The following is a 16942-nucleotide window of genomic DNA, read 5'->3' as shown; positions in this document are numbered from 1 at the left end:
TATAGAAGAAAGAGTTGAATAAATGCGAGGAGGAGCAGGAGGAGGAATTGATGAGAAGAGACAGGAGTTGTTGTGTTTCTGATATCACCGTGAACCCACCGCCACTGCAACCCCGTCTTATCTTCACCAACATCCCTCATTTATTATTTTTGGTCAGATCCAGGTTTTATTACATCTTCTCCAACTCCAACCAATCAATCTTTAATACCCTTGGTTTTGGATCATTAATTTTTTCCATATGGAATTTATAAATATATATTTGTTTCAACAAGTCAATTATTCAGTTCACTTAAATAATATTAAATTATGAAATGATTCAGCTCCTACCCTTTTGCATATTAGGTAAGATATATTTATATATATTTGATTGGAGGACCAACAAAATTGATGGAGATTGGCACAAACAGGTCTGAATTTCTCACTACTCGTACATGAAAAAGGCAATTCAATTTGCCTAACAACCTAACTCTATATATGCTTTCATTTCTCCTCATCTATTTAAGATTCTAAGTTTTATCAATATTTTGACCACTTAATAGAACCTAACAAAGCTTCTATTTTTATTTTTTAAATAACTTTGTCTTATGCCTGGATTAATCACTCAAACTAAATACCACCCAATATTAGATGAAAATTAAACAAACTCATCACATCAAGTACAAGAATTTCTGTCAAAATTTCTCTATATAAGTTGTGGAATCTTACAACTGTATAAATCATATTCTCTTTTCTTTCGTTTTCCACCACAGATTATCATGTGAGCACCAAAAGTTTGGCCTAAATTTCAAGATTATTTTCAGGTGTAATTATTTGTAGTTGCCATTGCCATGGACTTACAGCTACACGCCTGGCTATTTTGAAACCCTAGATTGCAACACAAACACACCCTTCTTTTTGAAAACTTGTCATTTACTTGGATACAAGAACTTGATATAATCCGTTTCTGTTGTGCAGGAAGGCCTATGGAGAGTTCCAGATTGAGTTCTGGGTAAACTTCGTCCGTCGTTACGCCACTGCTACTATTTGAGTCTTCTTTTTCATTATTTATGTTACTCAACTCCGGCGGTTGTTGCTTCTTTGTTTTTTGCATGTTTATCTGAAAACCGACGTTGTCGTTTGCAGTTGTAGTAAGTGTATCAATGGCGGTTGGTTTGTTAGGTGTACAAGTGATGAGTGGGCGATGAGTTTGAGGATCGATTCCTCGGCCATGAAGCTTTCTCTTTATGTGAGTGTTCCAATAATTCTTGATCTCATTGTCAGTTCTTCCAGGCAATCTTGCAGCGATTAGAGACCACCTGAGAATGCATATATTCCAATATTCGATAAAATGATTCTTCATTAATTTACCCTAAAATTGAAATAGAACAAAAAAAAAAAAAAAGTAAAATTTGACATACTTGTTTCCAAGTAAGCTATGGAGGTTAATGATGAGTTCGTCTTCTTCTTCAGTGAAATTCCCCCTTTTGAGATCAGGTCTTAAGTAATTTATCCATCGAAGTCTGCAACTCTTACCGCACCTAAGTAAACCTACAGACAAAGAAAAGAAAAGAAAATCAATAAAGAATTAATTATGAATCCTCAACTCAAGTGAGTATATATATATATATGGATTTTGAAAAAGACATATGTAGATGATATATATACCGGCAGCTTTAGGAAGAGATCTCCAGCAACCTTCGCCATGAAGTTTGATGTAACTGATGAGACGCTCGTCTTCTTCTTTAGTCCATGCGCCTTTGTTCGTATGTTCTTTCTCACAGCAAGGAGATCTACCCATGTTTTAGTCGAGAGAGGAAGAGGGAGAATAGGAAATTCTTGGTGATGAAATTGAAGAGAGGAGAATATAAATGGAGAGCTTTAAAAGAAAGGGGCAATTGACTCGGGGCCCCTTTGGGATTAAATTCATTTCATTTTAGCAAAAGGGAATTTGACCGAGTTGGTGAGATAGACGAGTGGTTCCAATTAAGTTAGTGCTGGATTTGGTAGGTAGCTCTACTTTTCCTGTAGATGAGGAAGTTTCATATATTTCCTTTTTTCCCTCTTCTTCTTCTATTTGCATTTTTAACCTCGCCTAATTTTTTATTTAATTACCACCTTTTCATCTTTCTCATTTAATCCTCCATTCTCGCAACACAACTATATTTACCTTGAGTTATTGTCGGACTACCCTTTTTTAGAAATTATATTTACGACAAAATGTAAATTTAATTATAACAAAAATATTTTAATTATTTTTTATAAATGGTAGTTCCCTTTAGAGATCCAATTAAACAATGGCCTCAACTAGATTTCATTTACCACTTTTTGGAATTTTAACTTTAATCAATTACTTAATCAAATACAGTCGACTTTTCCTCTATACTCTTAAAGTCTAGCACATTTCTCAAAAACTAGTCCTCCTTACCTTTTCATAAATTCTTCACTTTAGAAGACCCTGGCCTTGACATTATGTCATTGACATCATATTTACCTTTTCATAAATATTTACCTTGAGTTATTGTCGGACTACCCTTTTTTAGAAATTATATTTACGACAAAATGTAAATTTAATTATAACAAAAATATTTTAATTATTTTTTATAAATGGTAGTTCCCTTTAGAGATCCAATTAAACAATGGCCTCAACTAGATTTCATTTACCACTTTTTGGAATTTTAACTTTAATCAATTACTTAATCAAATACGGTCGACTTTTCCTTTATACTCTTAAAGTCTAGCACATTTCTCAAAAACTGGTCCTCCTCACCTTTTCATAAATTCTTCACTTTATAAGACCTTGGCCTTGACAGTTGGGGTGTTCAAAATTATCTGATAATCGAATTGAATCGATTTTTAAATCAAAAATCGAACTAAAAAATAGATTATTTAAAAAATCGGTTCGGATACCGGTTCAAAAATATATATAAACTGAATTTTCGGTTTGATTACTGATTTGCCTAATTTTGAAAACCGGTTAACCGGACTGAACCGGTTTTTAAAAAATTGAATAAAATATTAATAAAATATTGAATATATTTTCAAAAAATTAGAAAAAAATAATAAAATATGATAATTTTTTGAAATTCGGTTCAAAAATCGGTTAACCGAAATTTCGGTTTGGTTAATTGATATTTTCGGTTCGGTTTAAAATCGGTTAATCTTTAAATCGATTTGATTTCGGTTCATGATTTTTTCCAAACCGAAAATTCGGTTCGGTTCAAAATATTGGCAAAGCGGTTTGGTTAACCGGTTTTGAACACCCCTACTTGACAGTATGTCATTGACTTCATACAATAAAACCCTATAATTAAAAGGTCATGTTCAATCCGAATTGATAATCGAGTTATCAATCTGACTTGTTAAAACTTGAAACAAGTGGCCATGGGTTGTGCTTGATTCCAAGCTAAGGGTATAAAAAGCTATTAAACTCAATCTTGAATCATGGGAGGCTCGACTTAATTAAAACACAAACATAAACGATATTATTTTAACTAATTATGGGTAATAGCCAAAATAATATCATATATATTTTGAATTTATAAATAATTTTCTTTTAATTTTATATTCTTTAATAGAATGTATCGTAAATGGATAAGAGTAAACTTATTTTCAATAAATGAAATGAGCTTTTAAAATGTCGGAGTGTTGCATACATAAACTCAATTACAACAATCCCAAATTTAAAAAAAGCACTTTAATAACTTGCTTCATTCATTATAAATAACTCACTCATATCATTTCTTAACACAATTCAATTTCTTTCCAATGCTTTCCTTATTAGAGAGTATAAATTAAAAACAAATCATTTTTAAGCTTAAAAACATACACAAGTTTTGGAGTCAAAACTACGTTGTTTCTATAGTATCGAGTCAAGTGTGTATCGAGTCAACCTCGAACTGAGTTTGAGCATCAATTATCATATTAAGCTTGAGTTCATGGTTTTCAAAAAATGTTGAGCTCAAATTAGAGTCTTTTATATCAATTTGAGCTCAAGTAGACCTAAACTTAAGTTTAACTCTGTTTGAAACCACTTATAATACTTAATAAATCGAAAATTCTCTTATTACATTCGAGAAACTACCATATACTTCATCTTCTCACAAACCATTCATTCAACTAAAGTTAATACTTATTTATAAATATCATGTATCTGAGAAGCATTTAATATAAGAATTCATTTAAATATTAAACTGTTTATGATGTATTATAATAAATTTATTAATTTAATTAAATTTACGTTATAGTCTTAAACAAACTTCAAAGCAATGATGCGGAAAAGTTTGATAAAGTTATATTGGACCGTTGGTTTTGATAAATAAAAGTGCTTAAGTATTTATACTAAGAAGAATGATGGAATTCATGTCATTTAAAGTTTATATGGTGATGATATTTTGAATTTCGGGTTGAATTTAGAGATAATAAGAAATGTTAAATCATTTATGTCAAAGTTTCTTCTTTTTTTTTTTTTTCATATATATAAAAGATCAAAGTGAAGTTGGTGCTATACTAGGAATTATATATATATATATATATATATATATATATATATATATATATATATATATATATATATATATATCTTTAAAAGGGAATCTAAAGATGTATTTTTTAGATTTAGAACTCAACTTCTTTGAAGTCAATTTCTTTACATAAGTCTCATTACTCAAAACCTTTAGATATTCTAAATTGGGTTTTTGCCTAGTCCATAACTCATAAAGAGTTTTGTTCACAAATTTGGATGAGACTCGATTCAGTGTATATGAAGTTGTTTCTAAAGTGTAAACCTAGAATGACAAGGGTAGATCAGTAAAGCTTATCATGCATTTGACCATGTTTATCAAAGTCTTATTCCTCTATTTAGATATACCATTATCTTGTAGTGTATTAAGAGGAATGAGCTGAGATACTATTCCATGTTCCTTTAGGCAGTTTTTGAACTCAACTGACAAATATTCACCTTCTCAATCATTTTGGAGGGTCTTTCTACTGTTTCCAGTTTGCTTCTCTAATTCTCTCTTGAATTCATTGAATTTTTCAAATCATTTAGACTTGTATTTCATTATAAATGAATAATCATATCTACTAAAATCCTTAGTAAGTGTGATGAAGTAAGAATGTTCATTCCTGGCTTGGGCTATTAGGGGCTATGAATGATGTCTAATAGCTCAGTTGCTCTTTCATTATGTCCAGTGAAAGGTGGCTTGGTCATCTTACCCAGAAGGTATGATTCGTATTTATCATAAGACTATAGGTGAAATGATCATAAAATTCGATCTTTATGGAGTTTCAAAATGCATATCAGTCTTATATGATATGTGGTGTTCATATCAAAATGTTTAATTCTTTTATTTTCAATACTAAGTATTTTATCATGCAAATTAAAAACATAAATATCATATAATTTAATTAACCAGTTTAGACTTAATAATTTTAGCTACATTAAATTAGTTGTCCTAGCTAACGTAGATTACAAAAAAGATTAGTAGTTAGTAACCTAATCTCTGTGAGATTGATATTTATTTTTATATTACTTGATTGACTTGTCTACTTGAGAACGAGACATAACAATAGTGATTTAGCAACTAGCGACAAGCTAGAAGTGACTTTAAGTCCAAAAGGTCAAAACTTCGAAGAAGACTATATATCTTCTAAAAGTAACCAAGGCCACATAATGCCACTACCTCTATAATAACGTTGCATTACTGATAAGTATCCTATTATCATAGAACCATTTCTTCTAAAATTCAACAATAAACAAACAAAGTATATTTATTCCTCCTTATGTTTTCAATACTTACTATTATTATATTTATTCAAAGTAATTCTTTTACTATAGATATAAATATTGAGAGGCTAAGAAAACCAACAAAGCAAGCTAAGCTCTTGTAATCCTTTTAGTAAATCATTTATATCAGTAATTACATTATAAACGTAAACTCTCATATAATATTCTAACTGAATCACGTTAATAACTACCTGTAATCACTCTCTATTTTAGCTCTCAATATTCTTGCACTTAAATCTTATTATTTTAGTATTTGTCTCATTTAGTATAATTTTTAACATAAACATACATAAAACAATATACATCCGTCCAACAAAAATCAATAAGGTCATAAAATATGAATTTTAATTGAAATTAAAAACTATTATGATGATAGATTTTCTATCCAATAACTGTAAAAAAGAAAAATGAAAGAGTAATAAGTGAAACTTGTTTGATAAAGATAATGAAAAATATTCATCAAATTAACTTTGAGATTCCTATATCTCGTAAATTCAGTTTAAAAAAAAAATAAAATTCTAATATTATCATAATCTTGAAACTGAAAACTAAACCTAAAATATAAGAAGAATGAAAATATGGATATATTAGATATAAATAAGAGATGTGTAGGGGTCATTCATGGAAAAAAGACAAAATAAAAGATGTCTTGAAGCAAAATCTCAGTTTTATCTTCCAAATTCTTTATGATTTCATTTCATTCTTTATTTCTACCTAACCACCTGAAAAGAAGGGATTCTAGAAGACTGAACTTCAACTTACTCCACTTACTCTTGTCAACTTCCCCAACCTTCCTTATCTAATTCATACATTTTCTTCCTTAAAAATAGACCTACACTACACCATCTTCTGCAAAATGCATCGTAGGATCCACATACATATCAATATTTTTCATAATGTCTAAAATTATTTCCCATTATGTAACTTCATTGTCTAATTTTTCTTATAGATTCATTAGAAGAATATGAGCATCTAAATTTAATATAAAAGACTCAAGCCTTCTTCCAATTTCTACACACACAAGAACAAAAGGGCCTACACCAACCCAATCAAACATGGTGAAAATATTCAATATACTTATTTGGTGCAAATTAAGTGCGTGTATATATCCTGGCCAATAAGGGCAAATATTAAATGGGAAAATAGTGATATCATTTTTAATCATTTAACTAGTAGTGGAAGACCTTAGTAGACAAATTTACCACCTATATTTATTATTTAAGAAATTGGTGTCATTTTCAAAATTCAACCAACCTCCATTATTATGCCAGAAACTTAAAATGTCACCAAAGCCGGCCTTTATATATATATATAACAAAGTGTATGTTTGGTCATGCACATCTTCCTACTTCAACCATTCATCCAATTATAATATATAGTTGAGCTTCTAGAAAGATTAGATCTAGACACTAATAATTAATTTAAGAAGAAATTGGAGAATCTTTATGGGTTGGTGACCCACCTCATTAATTTTAATTCATGCCAAGTGGGTCTTCTTTTCTTTTGTATGCTCTTCAATTTGTTTTTATGTTTATATATGAATTTATTCTTATCTATCAATGATTCTTTTGGCAACATACATAATTAGTTAATCTTATAAATAGAAGATTTTCAAATATGTGGGCATGGGTCCACATCAATCTTAATAACATCAAATTAGGCACACCAAAAATAAGAGAAGGTTATCACTATGTCTGTAGGACTATAACTACGATTAGCTATTCATTTTTATTTATTAAAATCTTCTAATAATCATGTTTGTTTGTATAAAACTCTTAGTATAATTATGATTACTAATAACATAGATATATCCAGTTAATATAATTATCAATAATGAATCAAAACATTATTAATGTTTTCTATCGATATAAGATTGTTCATGATTATAATTACTAATAACAAAATCATTATGAATAAGTGATTTGGGAGTGTTATTTCCTTGTTAATCTCTGCAATGATTTATTTTTTGTCTTTTATGTTTCAAAAGAAACAAACAAAATTAAATAGTTTCCAATGAAAATAATGAGTTTCAATGAAACTTGTATGTTTTAACTTTACTTGATATATCATAAAACATATATAGACAACTATCATAATCACTTAAAAAAAAAAACCATCATTCTCCAGAGAAAACTTAAGTCTTAAGACAAATATTGTACTTTAATCCTATATATATATATATATATAGAGAGAGAGAGAGAGAGAGACACACACACACACACACAAAAAACTACCAAATTATTATATAAAACTCTTACTAGCCCTAAATGTTATCAGACCCTAAAGACCCTTGTATTTTAAAACTCTTGTTGTTTTTAATGAAGATTACAACAACACTGATGTCATAGAAGACTGACAACAACTAGTTCAAAAATGTAATCCTTAAACCACATAACCCAAAAAGCTACCTAATAACAAGTTACAAATTCAATATATATGGTTGAGGATGCTACTAACAACTACTTAGCATTTTTTTTCAAGATATAGCCAAAAGAGGATTTCACTTCATATTGGCAAACATCATAATTTTCATCTTTTGCTAAAGTCTAAGTACCTCTTTAGTTATAACATAGTGATCAAGACATGGATTTGAGAGGTATTATAACACCCACCTCAAAAGTCTTGTCTCTCAGGGTAAAATAGCGTTTAATCTTATCCAAGCATAATTAATAACAATAATTGAATACAAGCTCAACCAAACATATGCTAAATAACCTCAATATGTATTAATAGGAATAATGGAAGTCAGAAACCAAAATCCTAAGCATTCAACTCAAAAATCCAAATAAATAATAATAATTTTGTGTACTCAATTAAAATCAACATCAATAATATTAATAATGGTAATCTACACCTAAAATGAGTCTATTTGCTACATGTTACTCCATCACTAACTAGTCGCATTGTCACTATTACTCTATCTCTCATCTACAAAATCAAAAGAAAAGGTAAGTGACAAACATTTAACGCATAGTAGTAATTTATGGTACATCAATTCAATCAATTATTTCCTCTTTCATATCTACTTTATGCATCTAAGGGTTTCACTCAAATTTAAGGCTAATTGAAACTAAATCAAAGGAGGGGATCTGTAACCTAATCAGGTGACCAACCTTTAAGGCTCTCTAGTCTAAATCGTCTTACATGGTTGCCAATGGACAAACTCACAATCTTGATAAATCAACCTGTGGACCCTAATCGACAAACTATCTAAATCTTGGTGAGTTTTAAGCCAATCGACAAACTCATAGTGTTGGCAATTCTATATATAAACACTAATCAATAGGCTATATCTTACCTTATCTATAGGTGTAAGCCTATATCATGGGTACCCTTCATGTAAGTTAAAGTCTTATGATTCTATGTCCAATGGGTATCGACTCATCTTAGGGTCCACAAAATTATCAAATCCTTATCAATACCTAATCTTCTGGAACCGTATCTCAAATATCTACCTCTTAATTAATTTCTACTTGGATTCATATACTCATTCTTTATGCTCAATCTATCTATTTCTCTTTCAGACACTTCTCAACACCTCATTAGGCTTTAATCTGTTTATAAATCATTTAGATCAATTTTTCACATGACGATGCATAATTTAATCATAGGTATGCATAATCCTATGCATGACCATGTGCTCGACCATGTACGGGTGTGCTCAACTCATATCATAAATGATCACCCTTACAAAGACATGGATGTACTTTCATTTTTCTTTAATGTATAGGCATGCTTTTTTTGAGTGCATGATCGTGCATTGACCTTTACACTATTCATCATCTATAGTTTCTTTATATGTAACCTTAAAGGCAATAATTTAATTTCATCTAAACATGAATGATCGTGCATCCCTTGTTGCATGAGCATACATAACATTGCTCGGTTCATGCTCAAGTCATAAACAACCATTAGTTTTATCACATGTTTACCCATTGATGAAATATATGTTTCTGGGAACTAATGTACGAGCATGCACAATCATGTGCACAAGTGTACACCTATTTGAAACCATGTAAGTTTGTGCTTATGCATGATCATGCTTAATCCTAGTATGGTCATACATGACATCCAATTTACTAATTTTAGGTGACTTAGCCTTGTTTCTCAAATCAACACAATTCCATTCAATCACAAATTCTCTTATTCGCATATTCCTATAATTTTAGGCTTTAACATTCCCCTAAATTGGCAATTCAATTAATGAAGAAACAAAACATGTAACATGTCAAATTTCTTGGCAAAGTTTCAGACCAATCAATCCATCAATGAATAATCACATTTAAGAACCATGCTTTCATATTATAATCTAGGGTTTTTCTACAAAAGGCACTCTTATAACTATAATATACAACATATCATAGGTTTAAGTCTGTAACACACCAAGATAAGATAAATTCCTTAAACCCACAACCTTACATGATACAACTAGATTAATCAAGTTATAGGCTCATTAAGAAAGTAAGAACGAATTAAATAAGGTTAACTCTTACATACATTAGACTATAGCAAGGAGATTTGGAGCTGAATCTCTTTTTGATTCCATGGTCGTCAAACCTTTTACTCTCGCCAGAAGCCATTGCTCTATTGATCAAAAGTCTTCCCATGCTTTAAAATTTTATCTCTCAAGGATATTTGCTAGGGTTTGGAAAAGAGAAAGAAAAATTTCCCAAGGCTTTGGAACATATCCTTAAATAAGACTCAATCAAAATGGTTGTCATAGCTGTGCAAACTAATCGTGCATGGTCATGCATCCACTAAAATATCTAACATGGTAAGTTTCTTGTTTTGTCCACATATATGGTCATGCACTAGGAATCCACAACAGTGCACTAACATAATTTCAAAATCCACGAGTCGTAGATACCTCTCATGACAACTTGTATGATCATGCACTTAGCAAATTTTTTCACATGTACAAGTTATGACTTAATTTTAGTAAATTTAAGGAATGATGAGATGCACGACTGAACATCATACATGTGCACATGTACAAAGGCTCAAAATGTGGTTTTGAACCTATCGACAAAAATGGATACCAAACACAAGTTTTGAAACTTTTAAGGCTTAAATGGAATTCTAAAAAATCTAGGGTGCAAAATGTAATTATACAACCTGTAATTTAATTATTTAAGTATGTCATTATTGTTTGATATGTATGGTGTATGGTACATAGTGTAGGATATATAGATTTTTTCTCTTTGGGAATGGATGTTTGTAAATAAAAATAGGGTGTGCGTGTCTTGCCTCCTCTTGAATTTATGGATGTACATTCTTTTCTCGTTTCCCTACCCTCAAATGTAACTCAAAATTTCTAATTTTTTGAAATGTAAAAATTCAAATTAGTTTTATTTTTATCTTAGAATAAAATGCATTATACGGGATTTTGTAATGCACTTGAAGATTAAGTTGCAAAGAAGAAGCATACTTGAAGTCCCAAAGATCTGAAGAGTAGGACACTAGCATTCGACATTAAATAAACTTGTGTATTGACATGTTTAAATTTAATATTTAAAATGCATCTTATGATTTTAATTTTTTTTTAAAATCACTTGACATTTAGATTAAAATTGGTGTAACAAATAACAAATCTCTTACATAATATTAAGTCAAAAATAATCAAAAGCCTTCCAACATGACACTTTGATTAAACCCCTATTCGTTGGAACCTTGTTCGCTAAAGTGAAGTATACACTTTTACCTAAGGTAACTAAGAAATGAAGCTATATACTCTTAAAATTAAAAAATGAAGCTATGTACTCTTAAAATTAAAAAAAAAATGAAGGATCATTAAAGACCTGAAGAGTAAGACCTAGGTTGACCAGTTAACTTCTCATGGCTTGAGGGGATTGAAATTAGTTAAAAGTTATATATCGACATGTTTAATTTATGTTGTAGTATCTATGCTAGGTTTTATTTTTCTAAATAAATCACCTTACATGCTAAATAACTAAATTGATGAGACCATAATAAATCCTTTAAATATATTAAGTCAAAAATAACCAAATGCCTTCCAATAAGATGCTTTGGGACAAGCCCCTGTTTATTGGAACCTTGTTTACCAAAGCGAAAGATATACTTCTATCAAATGGAAGACTAAGTGATTATTTGTATTGGGTATAACTTAACTAGTTTGCCAAAACAAAGGTGAAAGTGTATTAAAGGCAAAGTTAGAGAAATGTAGTTGTCTTGCATAGGTGATATGTAGTAGCCACTCTACTGAAATCGAGAATCACAATTGATATCACACAATCGGTTCATGCATAATTATTGATCTAGAGATTATGGATTTTTGTGATTGGTCTGACTGACCTATCTAATTGATTAATTTGAACTTGTTTGCCAAAGAGAATCAGAGCATTAATGTAATGGAATCTCAACTCATTAGGAAGTCTACCCGAGATTTTTCAAGTTTAACAGAGATGGTTGTTGACTTGAATAAAATAGTTAAAAGATTTATTTAGCAAAGACCATGCTAAATAAATAATTAATTAAAATTTGAATAACTAATATTTACTTTTTCTGCATATATAAATCAAAACTTACCATGTCAAACAATAATATGAACTTACAATCATTTTTGGAAAAAAAAATAAAGAATAAGCTTAAATACAGTAACTTCGATGACTGGTATCAAATCTTTGAATAATATTATGTTAAGAGAAGAAACTGTAGGTTCTTGAGGGAGTTACACCTCTTGAGCCTAGTCTCAAAGCCACTTAAAAGTATAAGGATACTTACAACAAGTACCTAAATGACTCTAATGACATTCAATGTTTAATGTTAACATTTATGACACTTAAGCTATAGAAGTAGCATGAAGATATGGATATCTAGTCTATTCTTCACCTCTGCAAGATTTTCACACCTCATGTGAGGTTTGAGATTTACCAAGTTTACAAAGCACTCTATAGTTGCAACATGTTAGAGGGAGAACCAGTAGGCCTTTATGTAGTCAAGATGATTGGCTATATAGAGTAATGGGTGTCACTGAGCATGGTTACAAATAATCACTTGGCATTAATCTTGTCTTGTAATCCTTTCCTAACTTTTATAGGACATTCATCACAAACTTGTTAGGGTAGTGTCTTAGAGCCAGTTACTTTTGACATTTGTAACCATGTAATTTGTACATTTATTAATAAAAGGTTTTATATTATTCATGCATTTTAATGGTAAGCATATTATGTTTGTAAGAATAACATGTCCTTAGAATGGTAAAATTATGACAAAGGAATCAAACGATTGATCATGCAAATCTTATAACACATATGATAGCTATTCTAGAAGCGTCTATAACCCCACTATTACTATAACCAATGACACAAATAATAATCATAGGATTATCATAGTGTTAATTGACCACACTAAAAAGTAGTGACAATTTACAAGTGTCAAAACTATTACTAACAACTTAGTATAACATATAGATGCATATTATAGACGTGTTTATCAGACAAACTCGATAAGAGGATTTCTAAATGGATGGTTGCTGATGTGTTTTTGGGAATAAATCCTCTAACTTCAAAAGTATATGTGGTCCTTAAATGTTAGGTCATCAAACCATCTTCTACAAAGATTAGTGTGATTCATTGTTATCCAACGTGTTTTTTAAAAGGGGTGTCATAAACATAGTGATCGGTCATATCATGATTTGTATGAAGGTTATAATGAATCAATTGAGGATTTGTTACTCACTAAGCATGGGAGGTGATGTCTTGTGGATATTGAAAGACATAATAACCACTCAAATCTATGACCATAGTGGGATTGGGTTATAGTCCAATCTAAGTAATTAGGTTATTAATGTGTATTAGTTCATATTGAAAGGTCATTAAGATAAACATGCATTTATGTCTCTGCCTCGAGAAATATCGATTAATGAAGAGATCATGTTATTGACAAAGTTGAGAGTAGTTTATTGACAATCTATCAACTAGGTGGTCATCATACAACCAATCTTAGTCTATATCTAGATTTGACCTGATTCTAGACATTATTAGTTCAATAGAGAGTTTATAAGTCACACACATATAAGAGTTTATCCATAATTTGAGGCATTGGGTTATTCAGTGATAATCCTAGTGTATATAGAATGGCATAGATTTTGGAATTAATCGAGCTTATCTAATAGGATTAAATCAGTCTAATTTGACTTTTACTAAACCAAGAATGACTAGATGTATGACACGAATGAATGTTCATGTTTAGTGAAGACGTACAACTATGCATGTGATTGATTCACGACTATGCATGGCATTTTTTATTTAAAGAAATGTGATTTCATAATTCAGAAGCATTTATTGCAAACCCTAGTTGTCATGCATGACTCCTAACACATAAAGACACTATCACAGAGTCTTAGCTACCTCTCGTGCATAAAAAAGCCTCTTCAAATGCATGCTTCGTATGGATACCATTGCATCACCTTGTTTGTGGGTTGGTTAGTGTTTTCAATAGTCATGTAAAGATTTAATGGAACCCGTAAGGTAGGTATTAAATTTTATGAACAACCTATGGATGTTTATTACATGTTCATGTAAATTACTCCCTATAGCGTGATTCTAGTTTAGGGTGTTTTTTTTGTCTTGATTTAAATTTTTGTTATCTATTCTATTGCCCTACCGATAACTAGTCTCGTCTTATTTCTCACAACAACATCGGTTTCATCCATCTTATTTTGATATACCCATTTTTTGTTGATGGTGAGATGATCTATTGACTTTGGAACTAGTTACCATATTTTGTTTCTCTCAAATTGATCCAATTTTTCTTGCACAAATAGCACCTCATTTTCATCTTTAAAGGCTTTTTTACCTTCTTAGGCTCTATTTGTAACAAGAATGCCACAAATTGATGTGTTTGTCAATAAAGCTTTTGTCTTAACTCTTTAGGTAGGATCTCTAATAAACTTTCCTTTTTTCATCTCATCTTTTACCCTTAGATATGCAGATTCTCTTTGTGGTTCCTTGAGGTTGCATTGGTTCATCTTTTTGTTCTTTAACCTTAATTTAATGATCTTCTTTTTCTTCTTTTAATTGAGATGAGTCTTTAATTTGTTGGTCTTTTATAAGCTCAATGACTCCATCTTTATTTCTATTATCTACACACTTGAAAGATTTATCAACACATGTATAGATTCTTCAACTAAGAGAGTTCTCTTGTTGAAAACTTTATATGTTATAGAAGAGGTAGAGTAACCAAAGAAAATTAACTTATCTGACTTGATAACAATTTTTTCTAAGTTAGCTTTACCATTGTTGAGCACAAAGTATTTACACCTAAATGGATGAAAATATGCAATATTAGGTTTTTTTCCCGTTGAATAACTCATATGGAGTTTTCTTAGGGATTAGCCTAATCATGGTCCTATTTATGATGTAACGTGATGTGTTAATGGCTTTTCTTGAAAAATAAATTGGCAAATTATGCTCATACAATTGTTAGGTTTTAGAGTGTCATTAACTAGTAGCACAGTAGAATTAAAAATTTAATAAAAAATATCAAAGATCCTAAAACCCATCTAGGATAGTCATTTTAATGTATACATTAATGAACATGTTAAATTATACTTGCGTTGTTGGCTCCTCCAAGACTTTATATGGCTATGTAAAGATCATTATCCAACCCTTTTGAGACAGTACCTTACTATCCACACGAAGCATGAGTAGGATCAAAAAGAAGGTGGCTAGGATTTCTATTGACTAAATCTTAGAAATTGGATCACAGTAAAAGGAAAAGAAATTCATTCAGGATGTATGTGTTTTCTTGTTATTGTAAAATTTTGACTCAAACTAAAAACATTTATTTTTAAGGTGTGCATGAATCCTAAGTTAGTTAGGATTCTAATTACGTAGGGGATAAGATGTCCAAAAGTTCTTATTAAATTAAGACTTTTGATTTATTGAAAGTTTTAATTCATAGGAATTCTAATGAAATTAGGATTCTAACTCATCCTAAACTTTCTATCAAACAAGAACTCTGAAGAATCATTATTTAGCTAAAACACTTTACCTATGAGTTAGCTTAGCCAATTAACTAGCATCCATCATTTGGCCTTACTGAGTTGGACTCCTAAATGGGTCTAATCGAAATAATATAGTGCATTTGCACAATGCCACATGACACCGTGCACACCAAATGATTCTAGTTAAATCACATCCATATGTTTCTTTTTTTTCATAATCCTAAGATTGTCGTCAAATAATCTTTGCCTCTTGGTTCATATTAGCCTCTTAATGTGTGTGACCCATAAGCTTTCTATCAAATTGATAGTTTTTATATTCACATTGAATTTAGACATAAACCAAGATTGACCTCTAGCAAAACATCATGGCCATCCACACAATAAAGTGTCAGCGAACATCTATATAAGTTTTTACAATAATAACAGTTACGTGTAATTCAATCCTTTCATCAACTGATATCTCTTGAGGCTAAGACATAGAAATGTGTCTATCTCAATAGTTCCTCGATATGAGCTAATACACATTAATAACTTATACAAATTAAGCTATAATGTCATCCTATTATGGCCACAGATTCAAGTAGTCATGAATGTCTTTCAATATTTTCATATGAGATATCTTCTCGTGTGCTCAAGAGTGACGAATTTTTTATTGATCAACCATAACGTCTATGCATCTCACAATATTGCTAATCATTACATTTATGATACCCCTATTACAATGCTACATTGAATAGGGTCAAACCATATCGATTCTTACATGAGACCGTCTAACAACTTTAAGTCAAAAGATCACATGCACTTGTGGTGTTTAGAGGATTTGTTCCATAAATACTAGAGCAATTATCCATATGGATATCTTTTGATGAGGTCAATTTGGTGAATACGTCTACAACGTGCACTCATGTGTTATACCCAGCCCTCGATAAACAACTTCGACATATGAGAAATGTCGTCATCTTTTGGTAGGGTCACTCAACAATAAGATAATTTCATCACTATTACATGTACCTTTGGTTATTGTAATATTGGAATTATGAATATTTCTAGAATTGCCATTTAATATATGGGTAAGGTTCCTATGATCAGTTTTCTAATCTCTTTGTCACAGTTCTACCATTGTAAGGGAATGTTATTCTCATAATCATATAACTATAAATCCTTTTATTAATTGATTAGATAAATTACAATTATAAATATCAAATCAATTG

The 16942-nt window shown here is 30.4% G+C and overlaps 1 protein-coding gene across 1 annotated transcript; it reads right to left on the bottom strand.

The window, feature by feature from the left end:
• Positions 1-665: 665 nt before the first annotated feature.
• On the bottom strand, positions 666-1904 carry LOC123206735 (myb-related protein 308-like). The gene is made up of 3 exons (XM_044623957.1): positions 1645-1904; positions 1398-1527; positions 666-1295 (listed from the first exon to the last, which is right to left on the bottom strand). The coding sequence occupies exons 1-3, from the start codon at positions 1775-1777 to the stop codon at positions 797-799; spliced, it is 762 nt and encodes a 253-aa protein (XP_044479892.1). The 5' UTR covers positions 1778-1904; the 3' UTR covers positions 666-796.
• Between the last annotated feature and the right edge of the window lie 15038 nt (positions 1905-16942).

The sequence above is a fragment of the Mangifera indica genome, unplaced genomic scaffold, assembly GCF_011075055.1.
Source record: "Mangifera indica cultivar Alphonso unplaced genomic scaffold, CATAS_Mindica_2.1 Un_0047, whole genome shotgun sequence".
NCBI lineage: Eukaryota > Viridiplantae > Streptophyta > Magnoliopsida > Sapindales > Anacardiaceae > Mangifera > Mangifera indica.
Note: the sequence above shows the minus strand (reverse complement) of the source record. Positions and strands in the feature narration are given on the sequence as shown.